Below are 25925 nucleotides of genomic sequence, written 5' to 3' on the forward strand. Positions count from 1 at the left end.
TATTTTCAAACTGGCGCCACAGTCCAGTCTAGCAGCGCGAAATTTCTCGACTTCTACCGTACGAGGCAAACCCTATGAACGAGTCATAAATCAAAACTTTCGGAATCCTCTTTCGCACCCCCGTGGAAAGGTAAACCGTGAGCAGGTCATAGCCATAAATCTGAGGGGGCAAGGTCAACGAGGGCGATGTTGCACTCGCCGGTTAATATTTTCTCAAAGCTTCGACCTTAAGTTCTCTACAAATTTTTCCTTGTTTACGAGAGGTAACCTTTAGCCGTACATAGAAATTATTTCCACTAAAATCTTAATAGGATATCTTATCGTTATCTTAATAGAACAAAATCTTTTTTCCAGAAAATTTCTAACGTTTACAACCACTGCTAGAAACAAAAGAGATTTCTCGTGGACAGAGAAACTGGAAATTCGAATATTCGTTGTTACCACCTTAAATGCCGGGTGAACCATCGATTACCCACAACTGTGACGTACAATAAACGTAACTTATTTCGATAAAATGTATTACGTAATAAGAATAATGAACACTCTGTTTATTTTTATCAAAGCGTTGTCTGTATGGGATCATATATAGTTGGGATCACGTAAAAGCAGATTGCAGACACAAAATGTTTACTTATCCGTTAGACAGTTAATTTGCATATTCGATCAGCTTAGCAACCCTGATAGTTCCGTTACGAGTGTAACTTCGTCCTTTAAAGTGACCCAAATCCCCATCCACCGACGTTAAGGTCCTACTATTCATAAACAGAGATGAGTTGTGAGATCGCTCGTAGGCAGGGTCGCACGATCGCGTTCCGTGCTGCCCTCGATGGAGAATGCAGGCGGCTAACGGACTTGCCCCCAACGGCGGCCCAACTCAGGGATCCAACTCATCTCTGCTCACAACTTACCTCTCAGCGCTCGATTATGAAACTTTACCGTATCGCGGCACTTAGGAGAGTTTCTTCACAAAAATAGAATTTAATGGTTATCAAGCCCTTTCTTAAGGTCTTTATCCTCGCGTTATAAAATTTCAAACGATTCGGTACACCTAGTTCTGAGAAATATTTCGGAAACTACTGACCCCTCGATTGCCCCTTTCAGGTCACCTTAACGAAAAATCCGTAACTTTAAGATGATGCAATGGGAGTACAAGGGTACCTTTTCCAGATACCTGCGTCCAGGAGTCGGTCGGGAGAAGAGACGGCACGGTAATTACGGACTCTCGAATTTCATAAAATTCTAATCCCCCACCTACCTACATTTTTGGACAAATCAAAATTTATCCGGATAACAAGAACCGACCCCACCACCTGTTAAGCAGACAGTTAAAATCGTCCGATTAGGCTCCCCTCCCGTATCTTCCTCGGGACGAGGATCCCAAAAGTCCCTTCGAAAATTTTGAACCAAAAGCAAAGAAGACGCTAAAGACTGGGGACGCTGTCTGCAACCACCAGAAGGGATCAAGGACGTCGAAGAAAACCCTGCGTTTAGTATAAGCGCCGTTCATCTGTACAGAAATTACTGAAATCAAAGTAAGATTTTCCTTTGATGCGTTTTAGTAGATTTTGCAGACTTGGATTATATTCACGTTTTTAGAGCCTACAGCCGTGGGCGATGCAAAGCTGCAACACGTTGTGCGATTCTGACTTTCGCTTAATGGCGCACGCTTCCCCTTAGCGGCCAAGATGAAGCGTGCGTCACAGACGTTTGTGTGGTCGTGCGGTCATCTGCATCGTTAACATCTGCTTTTGCCCCGCGAATTGAGTCACGCGGAATTAGAATTTTCTGGAGCGGCAACCTCCTCGTGGTGGGCCTAGGGGATCAGTGCTTTCTGACAAATGTTGATATTCAATGCTGCATAATAAATCTTTCAAGCACAAATGGAGACAGTCAATAAAACATTCGCTAATAATCCTTAAACGACGCCCGTGATAGGATTGAGCAACTTTTTTGCCTTTGCATCAATTAAACAATGTAGGGTAATAATACAAAATTGTTTTAGAAAGTAAGAATACAAACAAGTTTGTATCGTTTTGCTAACTGTGTTTCTCAATTTGGGGATTTTTCAAGAAAGAACATGATAGTACACTGCAGCAGCTTTTAGAAAAAGAACCTTTTTTATCAAATATGTATTATCACAATGCCAAATAGACAGAAAATATTCAATTTCATTCTTTTCATTGAATTATTCGATATCATTCTACCAAAATATAAACCAACAATTAAAATACTTGCCTAAATACAATTATTTTCTTGATTTACGAAGGGAAAATCCTTCCCCTGTGAAAGCCTTAAATTCATCTTGATCCTTTACCTAGAAAGAATTCAAATAATCTTTAATCACTATTTCTACATCAATACTACTCGTTTGGATTTGATTTTCATTTTAAGGAAAATATATCACCTCCTTGGTGTTAGCAGGTTTTATATTACGCAGGAACTTCAGAGTGCCAATCTTGTAATCATAATCAGGAATGCCTCTGATGTAAACTGGCTTCTCAGAGAGAATATCTGACTGCCCAGAATCTTTCCGTTTCTTTCCGTTTAATCTGTTACCCTGTCCTTTAAATGGAACAAAACCAGCTGGGGCTGGCATTAATTCTGTTGGATCCACTGCATCATCTTCTGTTTTGACTTCTTTCTCTGGTTCTTTATAACCAACCGGTGGAGCAAACTCCACATTCATATCACACTCGATAATGCTAACTGCTGGGCCTGGTCTTGTTTCAAGGACGCACATTTCATAAATTCGTTGATTATACCTTATAGCAATTATATCACCTGTCGTCAAACAGGCAAAACTTCTCAAACCATTTTCTAACACTGCCTTTGGATTTGTAATGTCTAAGAAATCTTCAGACTGAGGTTGAAAGCGAGAAAATATAGCCACAGGTAATGATACACTTTCAATATTTAATAATTCTCCTTCCTCTAATAATAGGTTATGCATCATCTATAAATCCATGCAAAATAAATGTTATATATTTTTAACTTACAGTTTTAAAACTGTTATTATAAAAATTACCTATGTACCTACCCAATAAGGAAGATAAACTTTTCCCTCATCCGCCACAAATTCTAGTACCCCACAGTGGGTAATTCTATTAGTCTTCTTATTAGTTAGTTTGAACAACATTGGATAAACAATATTTAATCTGGTGAGTTGTTCCAATGCCGAAGGTGGCATAATAACTGTTCAATAAAGGTACATTTTATTACTATATTTGCCATATCTTTAAAGAAAATAAAAGCACGACTTACTTTTTCCTCCCCGTTCCACATCTTGCCTCTCATTTCCAGGTAACATAGATACGGAGAAACATTTATATTGTGTATTAAAGGGCCGGGGGATCTCCGCAAACATATTTAATCCAAACTGGAAATAGAAAATCATTGTGCTCAACATAACCTCACTTTGTATGAAAATTGCTTTGTTTAAATCTTTCGCTAAATATACTTATTTTTTAAACATTACCATTCTTTAATAGTATTTACACGCAATCGACAATACGAGTATCTCAACTGTACCTCACACAAAACAGAGAATAAACGAATTCACATAAATTTAACTAAACTGTCATCAAAATGATTTATCTTTGCCACAGAATCTTTCTGCCACGGAAAATGCACCACAGTGACTAGTGACAAAGAATACAGATGTCTCTCCATCTGAATTCTTTGCTAGTGACAGAGATGAGTTGGGAGATTGCTCACGGGCAGGATCGTACGATCGCATCCTGTGCTGCCCTCTGGTTTCGTACGTTAGCTTTCACCGTTTTTTGCCCCCAAGGGCGGCACATTTCTGATAGGAGCTCGCACACTCACGATGGCGGTACCATCTATGTACATACGTTTATTACGTATTATTGACGAGAGCGCTCACTTCTCGCACTATCATCTCACGTAGGTGTATTTCTACACCTTCAGGAAATCCATTCTGCCCCTTGGACGATTCAAATTCCGCGCTGCTCCCGCCGCTAGTACGCCGCGCGGCTGGAGAGGGCAGTAGGTCTGGGAGGAAACCATACATACTCCCCTGCTCATCTCTTATACTCCGTAATAATATCAAATAATTGCAACTAAGTTAAAAACATGTCCACGAACGCAACAAAAATGTTAAAAAATAATAAGCTCAAGAGATTAAAAAAACAAATGGAACAGCGAAGAAAAATTCAATTGAAGAAAGCTAATGAAACAGAGGATAAAATTATAAAACATTTAGAAAAACAACTGAAATTGAACAAGCGGAAAAGTAAAACGACTCCAAAATCTTTTACATCGGATGGCTTGGACTGTATCCTTTCATTCATCCATTACCATGAAATTATACATTTGTATTAAGTTACAATTTTATATAGCGTCTCGCTCGAACTCAACGCGCAGGGCGCGTTTCTCGCATCGCTCAACACTACGAGTTTCTTGATATATGTAACATAATTTATTGTTTTTGTAAATTTGTAACCATTTCAATATGGAGAGACTAGATGAACTGTGGTGTTGGGTGCATGCAGCACAGTTTGGATGTTTTTTTGCAACATGTATTACACATTTGATTCAAGTGATAAAAGTCACTTTCCGTACCCATAAATGGTTTTGTGGCAAGGATCTTAAATGCTCTTTGTATCAAAAGGGTTAATTATTTTTATACTATTACTCATATTTTCAACATTTTATTTTAACCTTGACAAAATTTTATCAAACAGATTTATTGGACTTCTGCGACACGGAAAGTAGAAAAAATTTAGTTGAAACTGAAAAACAATTAGTAGAAGCTGATTGTGAATCTGAATTTGAAGAAGATTTTGCCATTGCAGCAACAAGCCTGAAATACCAGAAAAATTCTGATGACAGATCAGATATGACAGTTTCCAAAAATACAAAAAAGAAGATTAATAATCATCTTGAAGATTATAATACAGATGATTCAAGTAATAAAGTACATGAAAAAATGTCTGACGAAAACAATGAAGATCAGCAATCAACCAAAAAAAGAAAAATTAAAACAAATAGTAATAAGCAACTAAAGAAAACTAAAAATGATGTCTCACCAGAAAAAAATATATATAATTTGAAAGAGAAGAAAAATTCAATGAAATTGCTTGCTTCAAAAGTCCAAAATAATGTAAAAGAAAACGACAAAAAATCAGAAATGTACAACGATGTATCCAATGAGGAAAATGTAGGTTGGGAAGATATTTATGGAAGAAAACGAGACAAGGATGGTAATACCATACCTGATCGAATGGATAAATATATACCACCTGCAGCAAGGCATACTGATTTAAAGATAAATTCTACTACAAATGATAAGCTTACAAAATTAAAAAAGCAGTTAAAGGGCCTTTTAAATAGATTAGCAGAATATAACATGCATACAATTGCTTTACAGGTATGTTTTACATTAGGATGATCATTTACATATGATATGCTTTAATTATATTTAGTGTTATAAATTATACAATTTTTGCATAAATAATACATTTTTTTAGGTTGATGAATTATACATGGCAAACAGCCGCAATGATATGAATGAAGTATTGTATAATCTTATGGTTGAAGCTCTTGTTTTACCTGTACTAACTCCAGATCGACTTGTCACAGAACATATGATGTTAATTTGTATATTACATGCAAATGTTGGCATTGAAGTTGGAGCTCACTTTTTATTAAAACTCATTAAAAAGCTTGATAAGATGTTGCAAGACCAACACGAAGTAGAAAATAAAGAAGTAGACAATGTCTTGTTAATGGTTTCTCACTTATATAATTTTAAGGTACAATGATAAAATTAATCAATTTGAAATGTTTTATAAGAGCATGTATATATAATCTTCAAGTTATTCACTTATAACAGGTGTATGGATCACAATTGTTATACCAAATTCTAGAAAATCTATCCAATAAGTTTACGGAAAAGGAAGTAGAGCTCATACTTCTCATTTTAAAAACAGTAGGCTTCGTTCTCAGGAAGGACAACCCACTTGCGCTTAAGGAATTAATAATAAAATTACAACAAAAGGCAGTGAACATGGTATCTGAGAAGTATGTAAATCAATAATGTTATTATAAAGAACAATTATTTCACATCTAACTGTTTAACTTTTCAGCTCGAGAATACGATTTATGTTGGATGTCTTACTGGCAATTAAAAACAACAATGTCACTAAAATTCCGCAGTATGATCCGTCACATGTAGAACATTTAAAAAAACTGATGAAGACTATTATACGAAAAGGCAATACTGTGACCCAACTTAATGTTTCCTTAAACGATTTACTATTTGGTAGTTTCAATATTCATATTCGCCATTTTTATCGTTCACGTACTGAAAAGGTATTAACTTCTTTATTATTTTGTATTAATAGCAAATGAAAGAGGAAAATGGTGGATAGTTGGATCAGCATGGAGTGGGGGTCTGGATGAGAAGAAAGATAACAATAATACTAATGAATCAAACACAATATTCAGTAAAAAATTACTCGATTTGGCACGTAAACAACGTATGAATACAGACATCAGGAAAAACATTTTTTGTATCCTCATGTCTGCAGAAGACTACTTAGATGCATTTGAAAAATTGCATCATTTAGGATTAAAAAATCAACAAGAAAGAGAAGTGATCTATGTTATTATAGATTGTTGCTTACAAGAAAAAAAGTTCAATCCATATTATGCTGTGTTAGCCGAAAAATTTTGCAATTTTGATAGAAAATATCAGGTACGTGTTATACCATTTCTTGTAATGTAAGGTGATTAGTTAATTCAATGAAATAAAAATGTACCTTTTCTTACCTTTGTTCTAGATGACAATCCAATATACATTATGGGATAAATTAAAAATACTACAATCTTACAATAGTAAACAATTAGCAAACCTAGCTCAGTTTTTAACTCATTTGTTTCTAGAAAAGGGACTTCCACTCTCAGTTTTAAAGGTAACAGGATTACAATTAAGGGTCTAGTGAAGTCAGGTTGGCTATATTCAATTTTGATATTGGAGGCAGGTAAATCGCGTAAAATTCCCAATCGATATTTAACTACAGTTTTCATGTATTCGTGAAAAAGTAGGTGTGTAGAAATCAGTGAATGTGTAAAATGTATCAGCCGGTTTGTGTTTGTGTTGACATGTTCAATGTCGAATTATGGCCTCGGAATCCTAACCTCGTGAATGAATCAATTTTCGGATAGTGATATCTCGTTTCGCAGTGCATAATCCGTCATAGTCTAACCAGCTGACACATTTCGTGAGTACCTAGCTTCTTTGTGTCGCAGTTTTCATTGGCAAATATTATTTGCTTCATAGGATACCAATTGGAAATTTTAAGCAATTTCCTCGCCTCTGATGTTACGATTCAATATGACTGACCTGGCTTTACATGACCCTTAAAACATTAATTTTACTGGTTAAATTGTTAATGATGATTACTCAAAATTAAAATGTAATTGTTGTATACAGGTAATTGAGTTTGGAGAGTTAGACAAGCCTATTGTACGTCTTTTGAGACAGATCATGCTAGGAATACTACTTCATGAAAATACAGACGCATGTGTACAAGTCTTTGAAAGGATATCAATGTCCTCACAATTACACATGTTCAGAGAAGGACTAAGACTGTTCATTAATCACTTTGTTGTAAAAATTGCTAAGGAAGACGTTTTGCCTACCCAACAGGTAGCAAAATTAAAAGAAACAGCTCTATTAATGGATAAGATATTAATGTCTCATGGAACATCCAATGTGTTTTAAGTAAACAGCGTTTCTGTAATGTAGTGTAGTTATTTGTATAAAGTAAAAAATAAGGCTGCATGTTAAATTATCGTTATCATGTATAAAATAATTACATACTTTATTATGTAAAAAAAAATTAATTTTATATCAATTTCCTTACAAATATTGAGCATGGCAGTTGTCACTGAATAAATGTATGAAACTTTAATAAAATCTATTGAATGGATTGTTTCACAGGATAGAAATTGCAATATCTTATTGCATAGCGTTAAAGCATCGGAGGTCTTATCTTAACGCTACGCTTAAGTCTGCAAAATCATTTCTTCAACCAAATGTTTGTATGCAGGCTTTATAAGCATTCTCGTACTTCACATCCAATCCTCCACTACAGCCATATCCCCCAAGACGATGTATACGAACAAAGTCATCGCAATTGATCACTCCATCTCCATTACAGTCCTATGGGCATTTCAATATTTTAATTTCATGATATTGTCAATTATACTATGTAGTTATCAAAACAAAACCTACTTGACCAAATTTGTTCATGTAACCTTCAATGGCACGGGCAGCACAAAATGGCTCATTTACACAGCGTGAGTAAGCTGTAAAAATATTTTAAAAAATGAGAGCGACATTACATTGATTAAATCCATGGAATTTACAATTATTAAATTGATTTATAATAAAACACTACTCTCGTCTATAAAAAAAGAAGCTAGACTAACAGAGCTAAATGTAAAAGTATAATTATGCAATCATAGAAGATTTAATGAAATCATTCAACAATGAAATTGAATAAAATCAATATTGAGAAAACATAGAAAAACTATTTGTTATTTAAAAAATAAAAAAATTACCTCCTTCAGCAGAATTGGGCTCATCATTAAGTGTAGGCTTACCACCGTCTGCCCAATAGCCCCAAGTAATTCGAAACGGTCCACAAACTTCACCATTACATCCAAGAGTAGTATTGCATCCAGATGCAGCTTCACAAATACATCCCAAACATGTTTGTGACACTTTTATTGATGATCCTTGAGACTGAGTATCTTGAGCTAAAGAATGCAAAAAATCTAATTAATAAATTTGTCATAAACAGAGCAAAGAGCTATACAACTATAGCAAAACCCTGTTAATCTCTCAGCTGATACATCAAGTATCGATATCTATAAGCGAGCTTAAAAAATAAAAGTCATATCTCGCAATGTGGCATTCCTGTATAGAGAAAAACATTCCCCCAAAATAGAATAAGCCTTAATCGATAAAAACCGGTTGGCATATTTTCTATTTAGTCTTTGGGTTAAAGTACGATCGTGGATTAAAATCATCCGCAACTAATTAAGAAACAGTTGCTTTCACAAAAGAACAAGAAAACAATAGGACCAAGGTGAAGAGAAATTGTCAGCTTTTGTAAATGCTTAGAAATAAATGATGCTAGTAAAATATTTTCTGAACTCATGCAAAAACGTTGGGACATCTTTTAATACGCAAAGTGTAAGCTCTCGATTTCTTTATTCCATAGGTATTATTTAGGTATTCTTTCTAATCCCTACTAAACACTAGTTTAATACTAAATGAAGATCAAGGCTTTGGTGGCCTCTCACCCGGATACCCTTGAACTTGCTTTCAATATTTGGTCTCCTCGACGCGAGAGTGCGAAAATAGCTGAGGACATCATCCGGAAAACCGGATCCCTGTCACGGTCGATCGTTAACCGAACTTGTGTATAAAGAGAGGAAAGAGATTTTCTGTTAAGGACCTTTTGTAAAAAAAAAATACTCTCGATACGTTTTTCAGGACACAATCCTTAATTCGATCACATTTTGTAATATAAGTTATTTCAGTGGAATTGTAATAGAGAACAGTAGAGTGCCTGTCAGGTCAAGTGTTTTCAAGACAGTTCAAAAATAATTTCGTTAATTATTAAAGCACGAATAAGTTCGATCAGCTACGGGTACTCATCTTATTAAAAGGCTGAATGCTTCTGCACATAAAAACACTGAAATCAATAATATATGTGCCAAATATCCTGTAACAAAATCATTGGACATTTCATGATTTCGTTAATGACCTGTTATTCGTTTCGATCCTTTTAAGTAAATGTATTCTCGAACCGTACAAATAAACACTCTTGAAGATGTTTACGCTAATTAAAAATGTATTTAAATTGATAATGCATAGAGAACCAAGATAAACTTATCATTCTTCTGCTATTCATTACTTTTTAAGATCGCTACTTTTCCTTGAAGATAAATAAAAGACTGGATACGGGTTAGCGAACTGAATAAGTATTCAAATCTCAGAAATAAAGCACATTCGAATTTCCAATTCACGCATTTCATCCATGATGTATTCCTGATTCCATTACAATATCACGGTTGTATTATCGCGAAGTCAAATCATGTATATATTGAATCGGTAAAAAGAATTACGAGACATGCTAATTATATGCTAAACGTTTGCCCGAAGGTGATGAATAGTTGATTTACGATCGACGATACATCAAGCTGCGATACAAAACGAATTTTAATACTTTTTCCTTCTTTGAACGAGAGATATGATCGCAAAATGTGTGGAGATTGTAGATAAGTTTATATACGAAAATTAAACGAGATGACGCAGATCGAAGAATGATCTTATTCTCGCTAATAGACAAATCCTTTTCTGGTAATGCGACATTGAAATAGTAATTCTTGGACTCCCGGATTCAGTGTAGAAGGACGTGAAAGTAATTTCAATGATTTCATTTCTGGAAATATGCCAAAATTCCAGTGAATTAAGCAATCCCAGGATTCGATTATGTCCAATACCTAATGACCTCGGATCTAATGAATTTCCTTCGAGCAAGTTACGCCTAGTAGCTTCCTTTTTGAATAATTACAATAAACAATTGTTACAATTTTCGAACGTCAAAAAATTACGTGAAGAAACGATATATATATATATTATTAGAAACCAGTTTCTCAAAAAGTGTGAAATAAAAATTTGCGCTCAATGTATCTTAGGCGGAAATTGGAATACAATGGGGACTATTTCTTTGGAACCATTTCTTTCGCGATTTTTCGAGGTATACTTGTCTTCAAACGGCATTACAGTTACTATTTCCTCGACTTTCCTTTCCGCAAAAACCAATAATTACGAATCTGGAAATTTAGAAAGCGAGATCTTGGGTTACGGTCAGTTTCATCGCATTATCGAATAACTATCAATACAAGTACAAAATGATTACAATCGTGAAATTGGGTACTTTCGGTTAGAAAAAGTACATATAATAAATGTAATCATTTTCATTAACCCTTCTCGGTCACAGCACATCTGGACATGCGTATATTTCATCGGGCACCGTCCGCGTTACAACCACAATGAGTTAAAATAGTACTTTATAAATTGACTAGGTGTTAATGGTAAATACTCAATATACTCCTGCAATTGAAAAGCATAGGCCTTGTAACTCATTTGTTTTATAAATACTTATAAGTTGCGTTTGATTGAATCAATAAACCAAGCGCGTTTTGAGTCGCTACACAGCATACTTATTATCCGCTCCATACACTGAATTCAGAATACCTACTTTTCTTCAGTTTATAATCAATGACTATGAATTTCATGAACGCAATGTTTTTACTCTCTTCGATATTGCCTTAGTGAATGCATGTTCTATACACATTTTCTTCCTTTCTACGACAAAGCATACATATATTAAAGAACTATATTTTGAAATAAATAACCATGCCTTCAAGGCCACTCTACTCGACACAACTCCGATTTTACGACACAGTTCCTCAAAGCATACCTTTATAATTATACTGACGTTTTAGTTTTTAGTTATTATCCTTCATAAAACTATACTTCATTATTAACAATTTCAAAATCTATCATAAATTCATTGAAGGATACTATTTTATAAAACATAAGGGAACGTAGTATAAAAACTGCTTTTGTTTCATGTAAATTCAATTCCACTATATTAAATCATCACCTAGCTTCTACCAAGGACATACGTATTAAAACTTTTCTCATGTAACAGCATTCTGACAAAAACGAACTGTATATCTGTGATATTACTTCTAGCATCTTTTAGAACAGTGATTATGTAATGTAATGGTAGCGTGAGGAACAATACGATAATTGTATATGTCATATTCTTTCCCGCTAATTCAGTAAAAGAATCGCCCAATAAACGTTACAACTACAATTATTCTTCGAATTGATTTTTCTAAGTATTTAACGCAACTAAAATTTCAAGTTCGAATTGTTACGGCATTCTAGCAATAATTATTTTGAAGAAATTAGCTAATAAGCGTATAATATTGCTTACCGTAAACACAGGCCAAGGACGCGCAAACGAGTGCAGCAACTATTCGCACGAAATTTGCAAACATTCTAGCGGCTAATTTCCCAAAGGATGAAGAGAAGGATTTCTGCGAAGGAACTGCCTCCAGATACTGCTCGATTACTGCTGACTCTCCTGCGGAACCGTCTCCTTATATACCGATTTGCTTCAATGTCGAGGCGGTACCTTAGGTGGGGATCCGGGAACGCGTTCGAAGAATCGGCAGACGAGTCTTCGGAATTTCGTTTAAACGTTCTAACGATGCGTTCCCTGACTTGTGGCAATCTACAAAAAGTAGAACTACGGTCTATGGTATCCGGGAATGGTATCTGTTTCCAGGCCCGTTTTTCTTGATAATGCCTAAGCGCGAATGATCTTTCAACTCGTCTTACAATAAATACAAATGAAACGGTCCTTCGAATGAAGTAAATTTACATACTAATTGGAACTCTTTTTCCAGAACACAGCTACTATGAGAAACTTGTTTCAAGTTACATTAAAACTATGTAACATGGATCGGAATCACTGTATTCACTGAAACTGCTTAGAAGAAATTAGGATTTCTGTGAGAATACATGTAAAGAAATATTTAAAATGAAAATAGTTTGCATGAACCCTTGCGATAATTGTTATTTAAGATTAATTGACATAATCTTCACAAAAGACATGTTAATTTCCGACAATAGAAATAATTAATCTGCCATCAAATGGTGATTTGAAATTTTTGTTATAGTTTATATTGCGTGCTCGTAAGTGATCTTATTCTAAATCATGTCATTGCACCGTAACACATTACATCGTAACTATTATTTACACTATTTCGAAATTCGTAAAGAAATGTAATAGAAAGAATTAATTTTTCAGTCTGATATAATACTAAACTTTATTCAATGATCAGCGCAAAATAGATTTTTGCTTCTATCACGCGAGTAGGAAAGTGAATCACTGCAATACTATTCCAAATATGAATCAAAGACCTAATTCTGTATTCTGGCTGTCAGGAAGCATAAATTATAATTAAATATATTTCTTTTTATAAAACACATGTCAATAATTTGACTTATAAAGCCTAAATCATACTTTAATGGATATCTTGTAATTCTGCATATAAATATATTTTCAGATTACAGTTCTAGCTTGAACATCGGTAGCATTTAGTAATAAAAGGAGAACTGCATTGTTGCTTTGTAATGGCAGCGGAAAAGGTTCTTTCTAGGTATATTCAGTAACAAATTATATATACAAACAATTAATATTTATTAATTTGATAATAAAAGTTATTGGATTATTTAAATTTTGTTAAAGGCTGCAATATCTGCAGACTGAACTACACTATCGAACTCCTGAATGAGTTCGATCAGATGTTCTACAGATACTTTGTCATCTTCCACTACGCACATGATCTGTAGTTTGTGTATGCCATAGCCTACTGGTACAAGTTTTGCTGAAAATGACATTAAAAGTGATTAGTTTTATTTTTAAATCACTTATGTCAACTAACTGTTAAATATGACTGAATATAAATTATATTAGATCATAGCAGGATGCAAAAATTGAACTACATAAAGCTGATGGTCAATAAATTGGCAAGAAAAATGATTAACACGATAACTTACAGGCACCCCAAATTAATCCATCCATTGTAATAGACCTGACTGACTCTTCCATTGCTTTCATATCCGTTGTATCGTCCCAAGGTTTAACATCTATTACAATACTAGACTTGGCAATAACAGCCGGTTTCTGTGACTTCTTTTCAGCATAAGCCTTTAATCTCTCTTCTCTAACTTTAGCGGCCTCGGCATCATCCTCTTCATCAGAACCAAATAAGTCAATATCATCCTCATCATCTGCAGGCTTATCACTGGGAGGGGCTGCAGATGTGGTACTACCCAGTACAGAAGGAGCCTTCTTTTCACCCGGAAGAATCTTTAAGTCATACGACTTAATATGATTATACCATCTTAGCACATGTGGATTTGAAGGTGAGGGAGCTTCTCCTAAAGCCTCCAAAACTGCAACATCAGCTTGCGATGCTTGCCATCTACGAAAGCACAATATAAATTATATTTTCCATATCCTTACATAAAAATGAGAAAATAATACATGATATATAAGAATGCTCTTAAAACAAAATACTACAAACAGAATATGGAATTTAAATAGATGTTAACATTTTTTATAAATAGAATTAAATACAAAATAAAACAAAACATACACCAAATACAAGGCATGCACCAAATTCGTTTGTCAAAAAAATTTAAATGGTAAATTGAAATCTCATTTTTGATCAAAAATCAATTAACAGTTTAGTCTACGGAATACTGGTAATGACGTCACAAAGGTAGAAAGAATTAGTCCTCCTGGAATCACATAGTACAAGTATTCCGAAAAGGATAGATGTTCCACGGTCACTGCGAAATGCCGACAAGTGAAGCACGTGTCGCAAAACATGAGCCAGTTTATAAAAAGTAAACTCACCCTTCTACATAGCTGCGTTCAGCGAGGTACGCATCCAGATCCTTAACACCTTTGTCAGTCTTCAGATCGCCGACGGCCATGGCGACAGCGTTATGAATTGATAAATATTACACGAATTTTAACAGTAGCAAACTCTCTAGACTGCTCGCCGGAAGAGAGAGTCGGCGAGAAAGGCTGCCCCACATCGACTTCACTTCCAACTGTGACGCTATTCCGGCAATGAGTTGAAATATTATTAGAAGTAAACTCGCTAAACAAGAAATGAAACTTTGAAAATGGTTCCTTCAATTCGACGCTGCTCCACGTTGTTGAGTTGGGTACTTTCTTGGACTATATAAGACCCGACTTTTTCATACTCCCAGATAGCAGATATCTTTATCCACTGGATAAATAAAGGTTTGGTATTTTTCAATGAACTGTAAGGTTTGCTATCTGGAACATAGTTAAATGTTTTGACAATCTGACACACCGAAAAAGTGAGACGTAGCTAACTTCGTGAATTATGGAATCACATTCAATACCCATGCTATTGGAATATTGAAATTTTGAATTTGAACTGAGGAATTAATGTTAAATTATATTATGCACAATTTATTCAAGTATTTTTATTACTTTATATCCGCTAGTTACGAAATAAAAGTATTTTGTTAAAAAATAGTTAATAATTTTTTATTATTACTTGATATGGGAATGAGTGATACGTTTAACCAGTCAAAATCACAGAATATGCATTATTAGTATTAACTAATTAGCGTCAATGCGGTTCAGCATTAAATCAAAGAAAAGGAAAGAAAATTGAAAATAATTGTACTTTGATTAGACGATCGTACATTTATCGTTGAATGTAAAGTTATTGTACATACATTTAGTAATGCTACAGGGACCATGCAACCAATTTGTTGGGTTATACCTGTTCGTGGTCTATAGGTTATACGAAACATTTCCAAGTGCTCGATGTAAATTATGTGAAAACGGGACTTGAAAACTTTAACTCGTTTAAACCGCAATTTAATATAATAATTTGAAAATTTGTTACAAATAAAGTATAAATACAGCGTCATTTCATTTATTAAACATCGGAAGGAGAGACCTCATCTTAATTAAACTCTACTTTGCAGCTGATTCAAGAATCAATGCTATCCTTAGGGGATAGCATTGATTCCCCCGGTCCCGCCACATGGAGGTCGCTGCAACTAAGAAGCGTCTAAGCATAGGCACCTGCTTTCCGTCGACATCCCAACACTCTGGGAATCCGGCAGAAACAGGATTCCATAACCCACACAGCCCACCACCCACATACCATGCTTGTCCGTCCACACTTCGCACCCCGCGCGCATTACAAAGGTTTTACAACTATTGGTTTAAAATCTAGGGGAATCGCAGAGTACATTGCCAATTAATGTAGAATTTTAGATATAATTAGCCGAAATGGCATACTACTTCTAACGCGAGCAATCCAGAATCTTCCACTGTCACCGGCGACTAACCCGACGTGGATGTCGGCCCACGAATACGAGTTTTACCCAACGGATTTAGCCCGTTTTACAGCAGGCAGAGTCCTTGCAGGCTGCCACCAAAGTGAAACAACGCTTCACGAAACCGACAAATAAGGTATCCTCGCACGCCATATACTAGCTACGACCTACTGGTCGTGACGGAAGGGCCGGAACACTAAAGGCACGGCATGCCGTATGTACACACACACACACACACACACACACACACACACACACACACACACACACACACACACACACACACACACACACACACACACACACACACACACACATGCATGCACGCATACATATGTTTTCATTAGCGTCGAACAAGATCCAAACGTTAGACCATATATACCTAGACCTAGCACTGGACTTCCCACACCCAGATTTTCAGTAAGCAGAATGGCTTTAAATGTGTGAGTGAGTCGTTGGGACACATGGTACATTCGTTTACCCTTTCCACCGCAAGACGGCTACATAAATATATGATCTAAAATCTGATTGGGCTGAGTGCCGTCGGCACACGTGGTTCATGTGGTATTCGAGTTTACCCCTTCCACTGTTACGCGAGGTCTAGATATATATGCAGAGATGAGTTGGGAGATTGCTCACGGGCAGGGTTGCGCGATCGTATCGTGTGCTGCCCTCTGGTTTTGTACGTAAGCTTTCACCGTTTTTGCCCCCAAGGGCGGCGCAACGAATTTCTGGTAGGGGCTCGCGCACTCGCGATGGCGGTGCCATCTACCAGTCGGCGCGGGCGGCTCACGTACTCATGATGGTAATACCATGCGGCAGTTGACGGTGGTGGCTTACCTACGCTTACCAACACTGCTCGCATTTGATAGTAAAGGAAGAACACTCGTGGCGCCCTTTTTGACTTTACCCTTCATTTATTAGGTTGTCCCATAAGTTCCTTCCGCATCGTGTATTCATGTCCTATGAAAAAAAGGGAAGAAACTTATGGGACAACCTAATATCAATGAAGTTTGTAGCGAACGAGAGGTTAAGTTACGATTACTTGTAAATGAAACGAACGACACGTGGATCAGTCAATGAAAAAAATGTCACGGTATAATTCTGAGCGCAACTCAACTCGCTCCATTTCTCGTAAATCAATTCTCTCCGGTCGTCACTATATCGATCGATTGTCAAACGATGAACTATTTTATTAAAGAAAATATACACGGTAACACAAAGCTCATGGATGCTATTTCCGTATGTCAGATTTTCAGAATCACAAAAAGTATTACAGTTCACTAAAAAATAATAAAAAGGGGATTAAACAAATTTACCTATCGTTGCAGTTTCCGTTTTATTTTTTAACAAATAAACAACGTCGCAGAAAATGATATCGAGTACCAACGAAAGTGTGAGATACGATTAGAAATATATGATAAAATCGAGAATGATATAAAATAAAAAATAGAAAAATTATTAAACATTGGTAAATTTACCCCGCGGGATAAATTGCCCCGATCTCCCCTATTCTAGCGTACTTCCGGTCCGGGAGCCACGATGTTGATTACCGGGGGCGCCGAAAAATATAACTGGAATTGCTGTCGTACCATATGTAATGATTACAATAAATAAAATTGTAATTATTACGCGTACTAATGAAATGAATAAAACTGTATATAATACCATAACAGCTTAGATATGTGCCTGTACAACTTGAAGATGTAATTAGAGAAAATTATGAAAGACGTGCACGGTCTCAATTTATACTAATTTACGAAAAGAATGCTTCCTAATGGTGAGAAATTTGAAAATGTTTGACATGAAATTGATGTCATAAACGATGTTTATTTATTGATAGTTCACAATTTGTTTAACTACCAATAAAATAAATTTGTGCCACTGTCAAGAAATAAAACCAAATGGAATACCGTCTCTCACGCATACTCGCCATGAATGGGCGCCGACGCACACATACTCAACGCTTCGACCTGTAGCTCGGCGCTTCGCTGGCCGGGACGCGCGAAGATTTTTAGGAGCGATCGCACTCACACAGATTTGCTGCATGTAGTTCCGTACGTGACACCAAAGCGTGCCCGATGCTCCGCGCTCGTCGCTTCTGAACAACAATGTACTTTAATCTCATTGTTTTCATCTTTCGCCGACTCGTGCGATCCACGTCGTTCACGACTCGCGTATTCGGTGTTTACCGATGTATTGAAATTTTGCTAATTACCACCGTTTGACCGTTAGCCGGAATATTTCAGGACAAATGTTTTGCAATAAAATTACCAATGTAGGGGACAAATATTTCAATTGAAGGTTTTTATTATCCGAGCTCATTAATTCATTCTCAAAATGATTATTATAATTTAAGTGTTTGCAATGAAAGAGATAACGGTAGCAACATGAGTAACTAAATAATAATAATACTAACGATAAGAAAGATTGATACTGTTATCTTACGGTACGATTTTAATTAATTTCACATTACTTAACAGAGTCACCTCATGGACGGTGAAATAAATAATGAAAAACTGAACTCATAATAAAAAATTACATAACTGTAATGTGTTTCGTGCGATTGCTATCAACTGTAAAATGTGCCAAAAAATATTTACGTAAAAAACCGTACCCACCTTTCCCCTCCGTCAGGATTTGATCTTGCGACATGTACGTTACACCTGACGTCATACCGACTACGTCGAACTATGCTGTTGGGTATCTCCTTCCATCTAGGTTTTATGTGTTCCTACGGAACATTAATAATTTTTTTATTAATTTCCGTAGCTTATAAAAATTGTATCTACAGTATAACTTAACTTTCGAGCACCCACGTTGTAATTTTGCCTGTATCATTTGCGGATGAAATAAATGAGGTAAATGAAGAGTAAAGTCAAAAAGGGCGCCACGAGTGTTCTTCCCTTACCATCAAATACGAGCAGTGTTGGTAAGCGTAGGTAAGCCACCACCGTCAACTGCCGCATGGTATTACCATCACGAGTACGTGAGCCGCCAGCGCCGACTGGTAGATGGCACCGCCATCGCGAGTGCTCGAGCCTCTACCAGAAATTCGTTGCGCCGCTCTTGGGGGCAAAAACGGTGAAAGCTCACGTACAAAACCAGAGGGCAGCACACGATGCGATCGCGCGACCCTACCCGTGAGCAATCTCCCAATTCATCTCTGATATATGGCTAAGTGCCAAACTGACTGTAATGAAAAGCTACCTTTATACAAGTAAATACCAAGCCTGTTTCCATGACCATTGAATACGTGGCCTGTGAACAGTCCTGGTTAGTGGCGACAGGCATATTTAAGTGAATGAATTGTCGTCTTTACTCGTTTGAATGATAATATGTGAATGATGAAGTGGTCTATAAGATTAGTATCATTTTTCCTAATCGTTTGTTGGAGCCAGTGCGCGAGGGCCTACTTTATCACAGTAGATGCCCATGCCGAAGAATGCTTCTTCGACAAAGTTGAATTTGGAACCAAAATGGGTCAGTTTCCGCAGCCACATTTCTTTTTATATTTTACGAATAACACAGTTTTCCTTTAATTAAAGGAAATAACCAGACTAAAAACGAGTATATCATTGAGCTATATTTATAATGACCAGATCACAACTTCATAAAGCAGGTTTCAATCGAGAGGAAAACTTCACTCGATGCTGCCATGCTTCGCTTTATCCTCGATTTGATAACTCAGGAATATGTATATCATATTCCGTTTCTAGGTCTCACCTTTGAGATCGCAGAGGGTGGATTCTTGGACATTGATGTAAAGATAATCGGGCCCGATGGCAAAGTAATTTTCCAAGTCGAGCAAGAGACTAATGGGAAATATACGTTCGCTGCCCACACAGCAGGCGTGTACACCTATTGCTTTAGTAACCAAAAGAGTACAATGACACCGAAGGTTGTAATGTTCAACATGGACATAGGCGAAGCTCCCAAGCCTGCTGGTGAGAATGGAGAGCACGATGGCGACACTGCTAACCATGGAAAATTAGATGATATGATTAAAGAATTAAGCACTAGTTTGTGGGGCGTAAAGAACGAGCAAGAATATATGCAGGTTTGTATGCATATCACTTTTATATTTGTGCCTAACAAAAACAAAAGCTTGAAAAATGTCTATTAATGTTATACCAAAGAGTGACGAAAAAATGTATGCAGGCTGAAATCTTGGTTGTGTAAAATGCAAACAAGTATTTGAGATCATTGTGCATGTTTCTCTTTTTAGGTACGGGACCGAAACCACAGAGCGATTAATGAAAGCACAAACTTTCGAGTTGTTGTATGGTCCTTCTTTGAAGCGTCAGTATTGGTCTGCATGTCCTTTGGACAGGTGTTTTATTTAAAAAGATTTTTCGAAGTTAGAAGGGTAGTGTAATACATTCTTTCTGTGCACAAAGAGAACAATCAGACCTTCATCGTTAACCTCTCATGTAAATCAGGTCAAATAAAATCTGTCTTAACGACGTCATCGACAAGATTCATCGATATACTCATTGTTATAATTTAACGCTACCTTATAGACATATTAAGATTTCTCTTGTGAACGATACAGTTTATTCTCTGAGGTCCATAAAGATCGCGTAATACATTTTTTTTTACAATCTGCATAAACGAATCTCTGTCGTTGCAACAGAGAATGTACTGATCGACATTATTATTGTACATAATAAATAAGAGTACAGCGTACATGCATTTGTGTTTATTTATAGTATAGCTAGCTATAATTTAGAGTCATTATAGTACACTTTTACATTCATTTAATTTAACAGGGTTTTGAGAGTGTATCCCTGGAAATACATGTAGATGGATAGTTCGACAGAGCTACAAAAATTGGCATACTTTATGAATTGATGTGTGTATACTTTGCAAAGATATGTGATTAAATGGAAATACTAAAAAAATTAGATATAATAATAGGAGCAATATTAGGTACTCGCAGCGTTACTGATAAATTGGCAGCTGACGCAGTATCTTATTTAATATCACAGATTAACACAGACAGCTTCTGTCATGGTTGGACATAAACCTTGATATGGTTTTGTCTGTCTGCCTCCTCTTGATATCAAAAACTTTGAATCGAGACGATCCATGCATTAATGCTGAAAATCTTGGCTAGCGGACAAGTGTACGTACACACTTCACATCTCACTTTCCCTTTTATTATAAAAAACAGCACAGGCATGAATATTCGTTTGAATAATAAGCATTAATGTATTCGTTTCGCGACTTATTATAATTACAAGTAAGCATTAGACCACAGGAATTTATTACACATATTTAGAAACGATTCCATAAACATTTTTAACAAAAATTCACAAGCTGGCAACTCATTGTTCCCACTGGATTTAAAAATGTTTCACCATCAAAAGCCATAATTGTGTAATTTTGCAGTAACAGTTTTCTTCGTTATTAATTATTGTACATAACCTTCAAGCGATCATAACTTTCAATCTCATAGAGCACGAAAAGATTTTGTACAAGTATACATATAGTTTAAGGTTATAACGTTATTAATTAACTTAGTAAAAAATGGAGTTCTGAAATTTCATCGGCCTCTGTGAGAACAATTCTACTCATTCTACGTAGGAATCATAAAAAAACGTTACAGTCTTCCCCAGTGGAAAATTACTTTCGCAAGGTAGGCCAACGATGCAAAATCATCGATAATCAATAGCTGGCCTGTATCATTAGTTCAAAATGCTATAAACTATTCTTAAGAAAAGATATAACGATGAAACGTGTAAAACGTGTGCAAATATTCAGTTAATGAAATTCATGATCCGAGAAGTACTTAGTGTAAGAAATGAGTGTTCGTACAGGCATCACTTACCAGACTTTTAACCACATATTGTATCTAACTATTACACCGAATGCTTTTCTACAATTCTAATAACAATAGTAATTCACCTAGTTCCTTCAAGTATATTAATTGATCCTCCTGTCCAGAGATGCATCGAGTCGTCCTGTGTCTACAGAAAATAAACATCCATATTGACGAATGATACACGCCATCTAATCAGAACATAAGCCTACCTGTAATAAAAAAAGCGTAATGAACAGTAGTAAATGCACTTGTATGAGATTAACGAATCTTCTCTTTGATAGCTTCAATCACAAAGCTTAACCCTATATACGTCCAATAAGCACTTATATATGTATTTGGCGCAAGACTCTAGTTTCTAAATATTAAGGTGCTATGAAAGGGTCATCCTACATATATAAAACGTCAAAAAATTGTAAAATTTTGTTTCAAACTGGGTGCACTAAATGTATCATTTGAAACTTCAGCACGTGATTATAGAGGTCATAAGGAAGAGCGTGGTACTCAAGAAATTTCATTTTTAATAAAAAATTTGTATTATGTATCTCAGACTAGAACCAAGAATACATTTTTTTTTTTTTATGAAATTTCACGAGCACCACATTCTTTCCTAGAACCTTCATAATCACATGCTGAAATTTCAAATGATCCGGTGCACCTAGTTTGATGAAAAATTTTATAGTTTGACGTTATATATATGTAGACCCTTTTATATCACCTTAAATCACGAGTCGTTACCCATTCCGACATTGTTAATCACTTTTTTGTCACTTATCCACATTAAAGACATATCTGAAAATGAAGCTATCAAATGCATGAATCTCAGGCATGTACAAATGTTACGATACCTGCTGTGACATCAACCGAGAAGTGCACTGCATCGTAATACCAGAAAATTTCGATAAGAGGAACAGGCATGCAAATTGCAGATCTCAGGATGGAAACAGATGTTGCATGGCAGTAACACTTTCACTTCTGAAACTACATTACGTCTTGAAAAATTGGCCCAGATGTAAAATTTTATTTCTTCTTTTCGTACATCACTTTTGTGTTCGAGTGCAGTAACGGCAATGTACAAAATGCTTCCATGCGTTATCACAGTGCCCAGCACTAGTCTTCGACAAGGAGCAGAAATGCTTATGTAGTAGCAATGGTGCGAACTGCAGATTCTTCAATTCCAAATGAGCGATTGTTATACATTGTACAATTCCAGTTGCGATATCTGATCAGTCAATGTATCTGCCTTTTTCCTTCCCTCCTATCTGCACCTTATAATTAGGTACGATATCATTCATTTATATAATAGTTATACAAATTTGGCTTATACAATTCACGTTCTTCTTTGAGAATCGTAAAAATTATCATCGTAGTTATACATGTCCGTTCTAGGTTTCGTACATGCTCTCTGTCTTACTCTGTCCTATTATCATATTAACTAAAACTTTTGATGCATAATTGTGATATATTTTGTGACAATAGTGCTAACAACATTTTTTCCTATGTTGTTTGGTACTTTTCCTTAGGTTAACCGTCTCATTTGTTTGTATGGCTTGCCGTTCTTTTCTCTCTTTCTTGGTACGCAAAACCTGACGTGTTATCGCCATAAACATCTAAAAAAAAAATGTCAGACGTTAACATGTATTTGGAACAATTTAATATGAGACAAATATGAAAGAATGATAAAAGAAAATTTAAAAAGTGCTACATTTCCCCATAATTAGTGCCAAAATAAATGTCTATAACGTTCTTTAATGCATCTTAATCTGGCGTGCTTGTAAAAAATAGCATTATCCAATTCTATGGTGACTTTACCTCTTCAACGTTAATGTTATCCTTAGCAGAAGTTTCAAATAATTGGATTCCCATTTGCGTGGCGAATCGTTGTGCATCTTCGGTTAGGACAACTTTACGGTTTGGAGCATCGTTCTTATTTCCTACTAAAACCCTGTTTACTACATCACAATTGTGCTCAATTTCATGTAGCCACCTTTTGACGTTTGCAAACGAATCACCACTAGTAACGTCATACACAACAATTACCCCATGCGTTCCTCTATAATAAGTGGAAGTTATCGTTCGAAAACGTTCCTGACCAGCTGTATCCCAAATTTGGAGTTTCACTCTTTCACCATCGATATCTATAGTTCGAATTTTAAAGTCCACACCTATCGTAGTTATATAACTCCCGTTGAAAGTATTGTCGGCAAATCGCAACAGCAACGAACTTTTACCTACTCCTGAAAAAAACGAACATAACACCACAATCATTGCTGAATATTTAAATGAATTCATGAAACCATTAAAATTTAATAAGAAAATAATATCATGTATTTTAGCAAAGCCATACATTATCCCTTAATTAGCATAAATAAATAAAGCTTCAAATAATAAAGAAACTAAAAAGACAACAAACAAAGACTACATATCTTCATATTAACAAACCACCATTATCTACTGCACGCTTTGTTGCCTAGGTTGGGATGAACACTAATAGTACACATCATCATAAACAGTATCAATACCAGTTGAAAAGAAAAAAAAAATATATTAGACTTGGAACTTCGCAACGTAAAGCTTATTTATACTCGTTGCCATAGGAAATGCAGTAAATTAATGGTCGCACCGCTTTGAAACGGATGTTTCAAAACAAATCAACTGAAAGGATTATACTCCAGCATATAAAATATATTTACCGCTATCTCCTATAATCAATAGCTTGAACAAATGATCGTATTCACGGGCCATGTTTACTCGGGATGCGGCGTCGCTGCATACAGTACAAACCGGGAGTAAATGATTTCCTCAATTGCCCGTAGTGGCACAATAAAAAAGCGGACATCAAATATCAACACATACTTTTCTTATATATCACCAGCAATCACGGGGAGATTTTTCGCCGTGAAACGAGGCGTATAAAACATACAGGCGCCGTCGGACGACGATCAAATAGGGGTCAGAAGATTGCAATACCTTTTCGATATTGTATCGCGATTCATTATCACTTTGGTGGAAAAATAACGCTTTTACTCGGCTAATATGACGCCCACCCTCAACTCGTGGCCACCGCCATGTTTCTTCTTGTCTAATCATTGACAAGATATTTTTCAAGATCGTGGACCGTAAGAGAACTTCTGTAACAAAGAAACACGATAGCGGCCATCTTGCTCCGTCGGAAACGGAGAGTAGGGCTGACTTACAATAACCGAAATAGCTAACCTAAACTAACCAATGAAATCCATTTCGAGAAAATAAAAAAAGACTAGGTAGTGTTTTTAAATTCTCGAGAATTTAAATTAGAGTAATATAACCGAGAATATTACGGTAATTTAAAAATACCTAGAGAATTTAAAAGAATTTCAGAGAGCTCGGGGAATTTATATTTAAATTAACAATTTATTACTTTCAATTCGTAATATTCATAAAGTCAAGATACATACTTATTAGCCGAAAATAATTTCTTTAACTTGTGATTCCATTTCAACTTGCGATGATTTTCTCTTTTTGTCGTTTGTTTTGCCACTCTTATTAACCTCAAGATACACATGAGGTTAAGAAATTAGGTTAGCTGATTAACAATGACTTGTCCAATTATTGGAAGTTCAGAAATTCTGGTATTAAAAGTTTAAAAAACTAAAATCTTCACAAATACAATTGAAAATTTTACGCAAAACTTTGTGTAATTGTATTTCAAGTCACTCATAGTTTATTAATATTATTGAATATTATTAATATTATTAAAAAAATGTTCACAAATTCCATAAATTTACAGAGAATTTAATCATTAGTTATGTTTTCAGTAATATAACTAGGGTAATATGACGCCCTAAAAACTTTAGGTCAGAGTCTAAACGCGTCACGCCACACGTGGAGAATAAAAAATCAATCAAAATTGCATTTAACTTTGTGTGTCACTTTTATAGCAGTTTTGATTGGTTTTTCGTTCTTGAAATGCGAAATTTCTGCCCCCCTTCTGTCGCTTCGATAAAATCTACCAATAATATTATTGGCTGTCGCTTGTCGCTCCAGTGTGAATCGGACCGAAACCGCCATTTTGAAATAGACAGGTAAATTACAGTGCTT

General features: G+C 35.7%; 6 protein-coding genes across 11 annotated transcripts; 2 read left to right on the forward strand and 4 right to left on the reverse strand.

The window, feature by feature from the left end:
• Positions 1–328: 328 nt before the first annotated feature.
• On the reverse strand, positions 329–3643 carry LOC105694322 (ubiquitin fusion degradation protein 1 homolog). Of its 4 annotated transcripts, XR_002762216.1 has the most exons (6): positions 3262–3394; positions 3038–3192; positions 2405–2953; positions 2236–2314; positions 1604–1813; positions 329–1521 (listed from the first exon to the last, which is right to left on the reverse strand). XR_002762216.1 is itself a non-coding variant. In XM_012414858.2 (5 exons), exons 1-4 carry the CDS (start codon positions 3392–3394, stop codon positions 2246–2248), a joined length of 906 nt encoding a protein of 301 aa, XP_012270281.1. In that variant the 3' UTR covers positions 329–1813; positions 2236–2245. The 4 variants fall into 4 exon arrangements, 3 of the variants coding, with proteins under 3 accessions (XP_012270281.1, XP_023288378.1, XP_012270286.1); XM_012414858.2 differs by having other exon boundaries at positions 329–1813; XM_023432610.1 differs by lacking the exons at positions 329–1521; positions 1604–1813 and adding an exon at positions 3476–3643 and having other exon boundaries at positions 2085–2314; positions 3262–3376.
• Positions 3644–4045: 402 nt separating this feature from the next.
• LOC105694221 (nucleolar MIF4G domain-containing protein 1) lies at positions 4046–7968 on the forward strand. Its single transcript, XM_012414688.2, has 8 exons — positions 4046–4294; positions 4704–5389; positions 5490–5774; positions 5855–6042; positions 6108–6283; positions 6366–6718; positions 6804–6935; positions 7457–7968. Exons 1-8 carry the CDS (start codon positions 4093–4095, stop codon positions 7745–7747), a joined length of 2313 nt encoding a protein of 770 aa, XP_012270111.1. The 5' UTR covers positions 4046–4092; the 3' UTR covers positions 7748–7968.
• LOC105694227 (lysozyme-like) lies at positions 7826–12191 on the reverse strand. Its single transcript, XM_012414700.2, has 4 exons — positions 12051–12191; positions 8590–8787; positions 8261–8334; positions 7826–8188 (listed from the first exon to the last, which is right to left on the reverse strand). The coding sequence occupies exons 1-4, from the start codon at positions 12112–12114 to the stop codon at positions 8054–8056; spliced, it is 471 nt and encodes a 156-aa protein (XP_012270123.1). The 5' UTR covers positions 12115–12191; the 3' UTR covers positions 7826–8053.
• Positions 12192–13245: 1054 nt separating this feature from the next.
• On the reverse strand, positions 13246–14727 carry LOC105696582 (elongation factor 1-beta'). Its single transcript, XM_012419195.2, has 3 exons — positions 14547–14727; positions 13682–14109; positions 13246–13509 (listed from the first exon to the last, which is right to left on the reverse strand). The coding sequence occupies exons 1-3, from the start codon at positions 14624–14626 to the stop codon at positions 13355–13357; spliced, it is 663 nt and encodes a 220-aa protein (XP_012274618.1). The 5' UTR covers positions 14627–14727; the 3' UTR covers positions 13246–13354.
• Positions 14728–19263: 4536 nt separating this feature from the next.
• Positions 19264–20511, forward strand: LOC105704425 (transmembrane emp24 domain-containing protein-like). The gene is made up of 3 exons (XM_012433643.2): positions 19264–19504; positions 19741–20081; positions 20250–20511. Exons 1-3 carry the CDS (start codon positions 19366–19368, stop codon positions 20397–20399), a joined length of 630 nt encoding a protein of 209 aa, XP_012289066.1. The 5' UTR covers positions 19264–19365; the 3' UTR covers positions 20400–20511.
• Positions 20512–20708: 197 nt separating this feature from the next.
• On the reverse strand, positions 20709–24984 carry LOC105704436 (ras-related protein Rab-35). Of its 3 annotated transcripts, XM_012433662.1 has the most exons (5): positions 24702–24984; positions 24539–24612; positions 23658–24082; positions 22694–23455; positions 20709–22057 (listed from the first exon to the last, which is right to left on the reverse strand). In XM_012433662.1, exons 2-4 carry the CDS (start codon positions 24588–24590, stop codon positions 23327–23329), a joined length of 606 nt encoding a protein of 201 aa, XP_012289085.1. In that variant the 5' UTR covers positions 24591–24612; positions 24702–24984; the 3' UTR covers positions 20709–22057; positions 22694–23326. The 3 variants fall into 3 exon arrangements, with proteins under 3 accessions (XP_012289085.1, XP_012289092.1, XP_012289077.1); XM_012433669.1 differs by having other exon boundaries at positions 20709–21993; positions 24539–24984; XM_012433654.1 differs by having other exon boundaries at positions 24539–24984.
• Positions 24985–25925: the final 941 nt, after the last annotated feature.

This window comes from Orussus abietinus, unplaced genomic scaffold (assembly GCF_000612105.2).
Source record: "Orussus abietinus isolate OABI.00-Male unplaced genomic scaffold, Oabi_2.0 scaffold44, whole genome shotgun sequence".
In the NCBI taxonomy this organism is placed as follows: Eukaryota; Metazoa; Arthropoda; class Insecta; order Hymenoptera; family Orussidae; genus Orussus; species Orussus abietinus.

Coding starts and splice junctions, on each gene's coding strand:
- LOC105694322 (XM_012414858.2), bottom strand. CDS start 3,394: ATGATTTTCTATTTCCAGTTTGGATTAAATATGTTTGCGGAGATCCCC. Junction 3,193..3,261: donor TGTGGAACGGGGAGGAAAAA/GTAAGTCGTGCT, acceptor TTTATTGAACAG/TTATTATGCCACCTTCGGCA. Junction 2,954..3,037: donor AAGTTTATCTTCCTTATTGG/GTAGGTACATAG, acceptor ATGGATTTATAG/ATGATGCATAACCTATTATT.
- LOC105694221 (XM_012414688.2), top strand. CDS start 4,093: ATGTCCACGAACGCAACAAAAATGTTAAAAAATAATAAGCTCAAGAGA. Junction 5,390..5,489: donor TGCATACAATTGCTTTACAG/GTATGTTTTACA, acceptor ACATTTTTTTAG/GTTGATGAATTATACATGGC. Junction 6,719..6,803: donor ATTTTGATAGAAAATATCAG/GTACGTGTTATA, acceptor CCTTTGTTCTAG/ATGACAATCCAATATACATT.
- LOC105694227 (XM_012414700.2), bottom strand. CDS start 12,114: ATGTTTGCAAATTTCGTGCGAATAGTTGCTGCACTCGTTTGCGCGTCC. Junction 8,788..12,050: donor GTCCTTGGCCTGTGTTTACG/GTAAGCAATATT, acceptor TGCATTCTTTAG/CTCAAGATACTCAGTCTCAA. Junction 8,335..8,589: donor GCCCAATTCTGCTGAAGGAG/GTAATTTTTTTA, acceptor ATATTTTTACAG/CTTACTCACGCTGTGTAAAT.
- LOC105696582 (XM_012419195.2), bottom strand. CDS start 14,626: ATGGCCGTCGGCGATCTGAAGACTGACAAAGGTGTTAAGGATCTGGAT. Junction 14,110..14,546: donor GAACGCAGCTATGTAGAAGG/GTGAGTTTACTT, acceptor GTGCTTTCGTAG/ATGGCAAGCATCGCAAGCTG. Junction 13,510..13,681: donor TGGATTAATTTGGGGTGCCT/GTAAGTTATCGT, acceptor TGTCATTTTCAG/CAAAACTTGTACCAGTAGGC.
- LOC105704425 (XM_012433643.2), top strand. CDS start 19,366: ATGATGAAGTGGTCTATAAGATTAGTATCATTTTTCCTAATCGTTTGT. Junction 19,505..19,740: donor TGAATTTGGAACCAAAATGG/GTCAGTTTCCGC, acceptor TTCCGTTTCTAG/GTCTCACCTTTGAGATCGCA. Junction 20,082..20,249: donor ACGAGCAAGAATATATGCAG/GTTTGTATGCAT, acceptor TTCTCTTTTTAG/GTACGGGACCGAAACCACAG.
- LOC105704436 (XM_012433662.1), bottom strand. CDS start 24,590: ATGGCCCGTGAATACGATCATTTGTTCAAGCTATTGATTATAGGAGAT. Junction 24,083..24,538: donor ATTGATTATAGGAGATAGCG/GTAAATATATTT, acceptor CGTTTTTTTCAG/GAGTAGGTAAAAGTTCGTTG. Junction 23,456..23,657: donor ATAACATTAACGTTGAAGAG/GTAAAGTCACCA, acceptor TTTTTTTTTTAG/ATGTTTATGGCGATAACACG.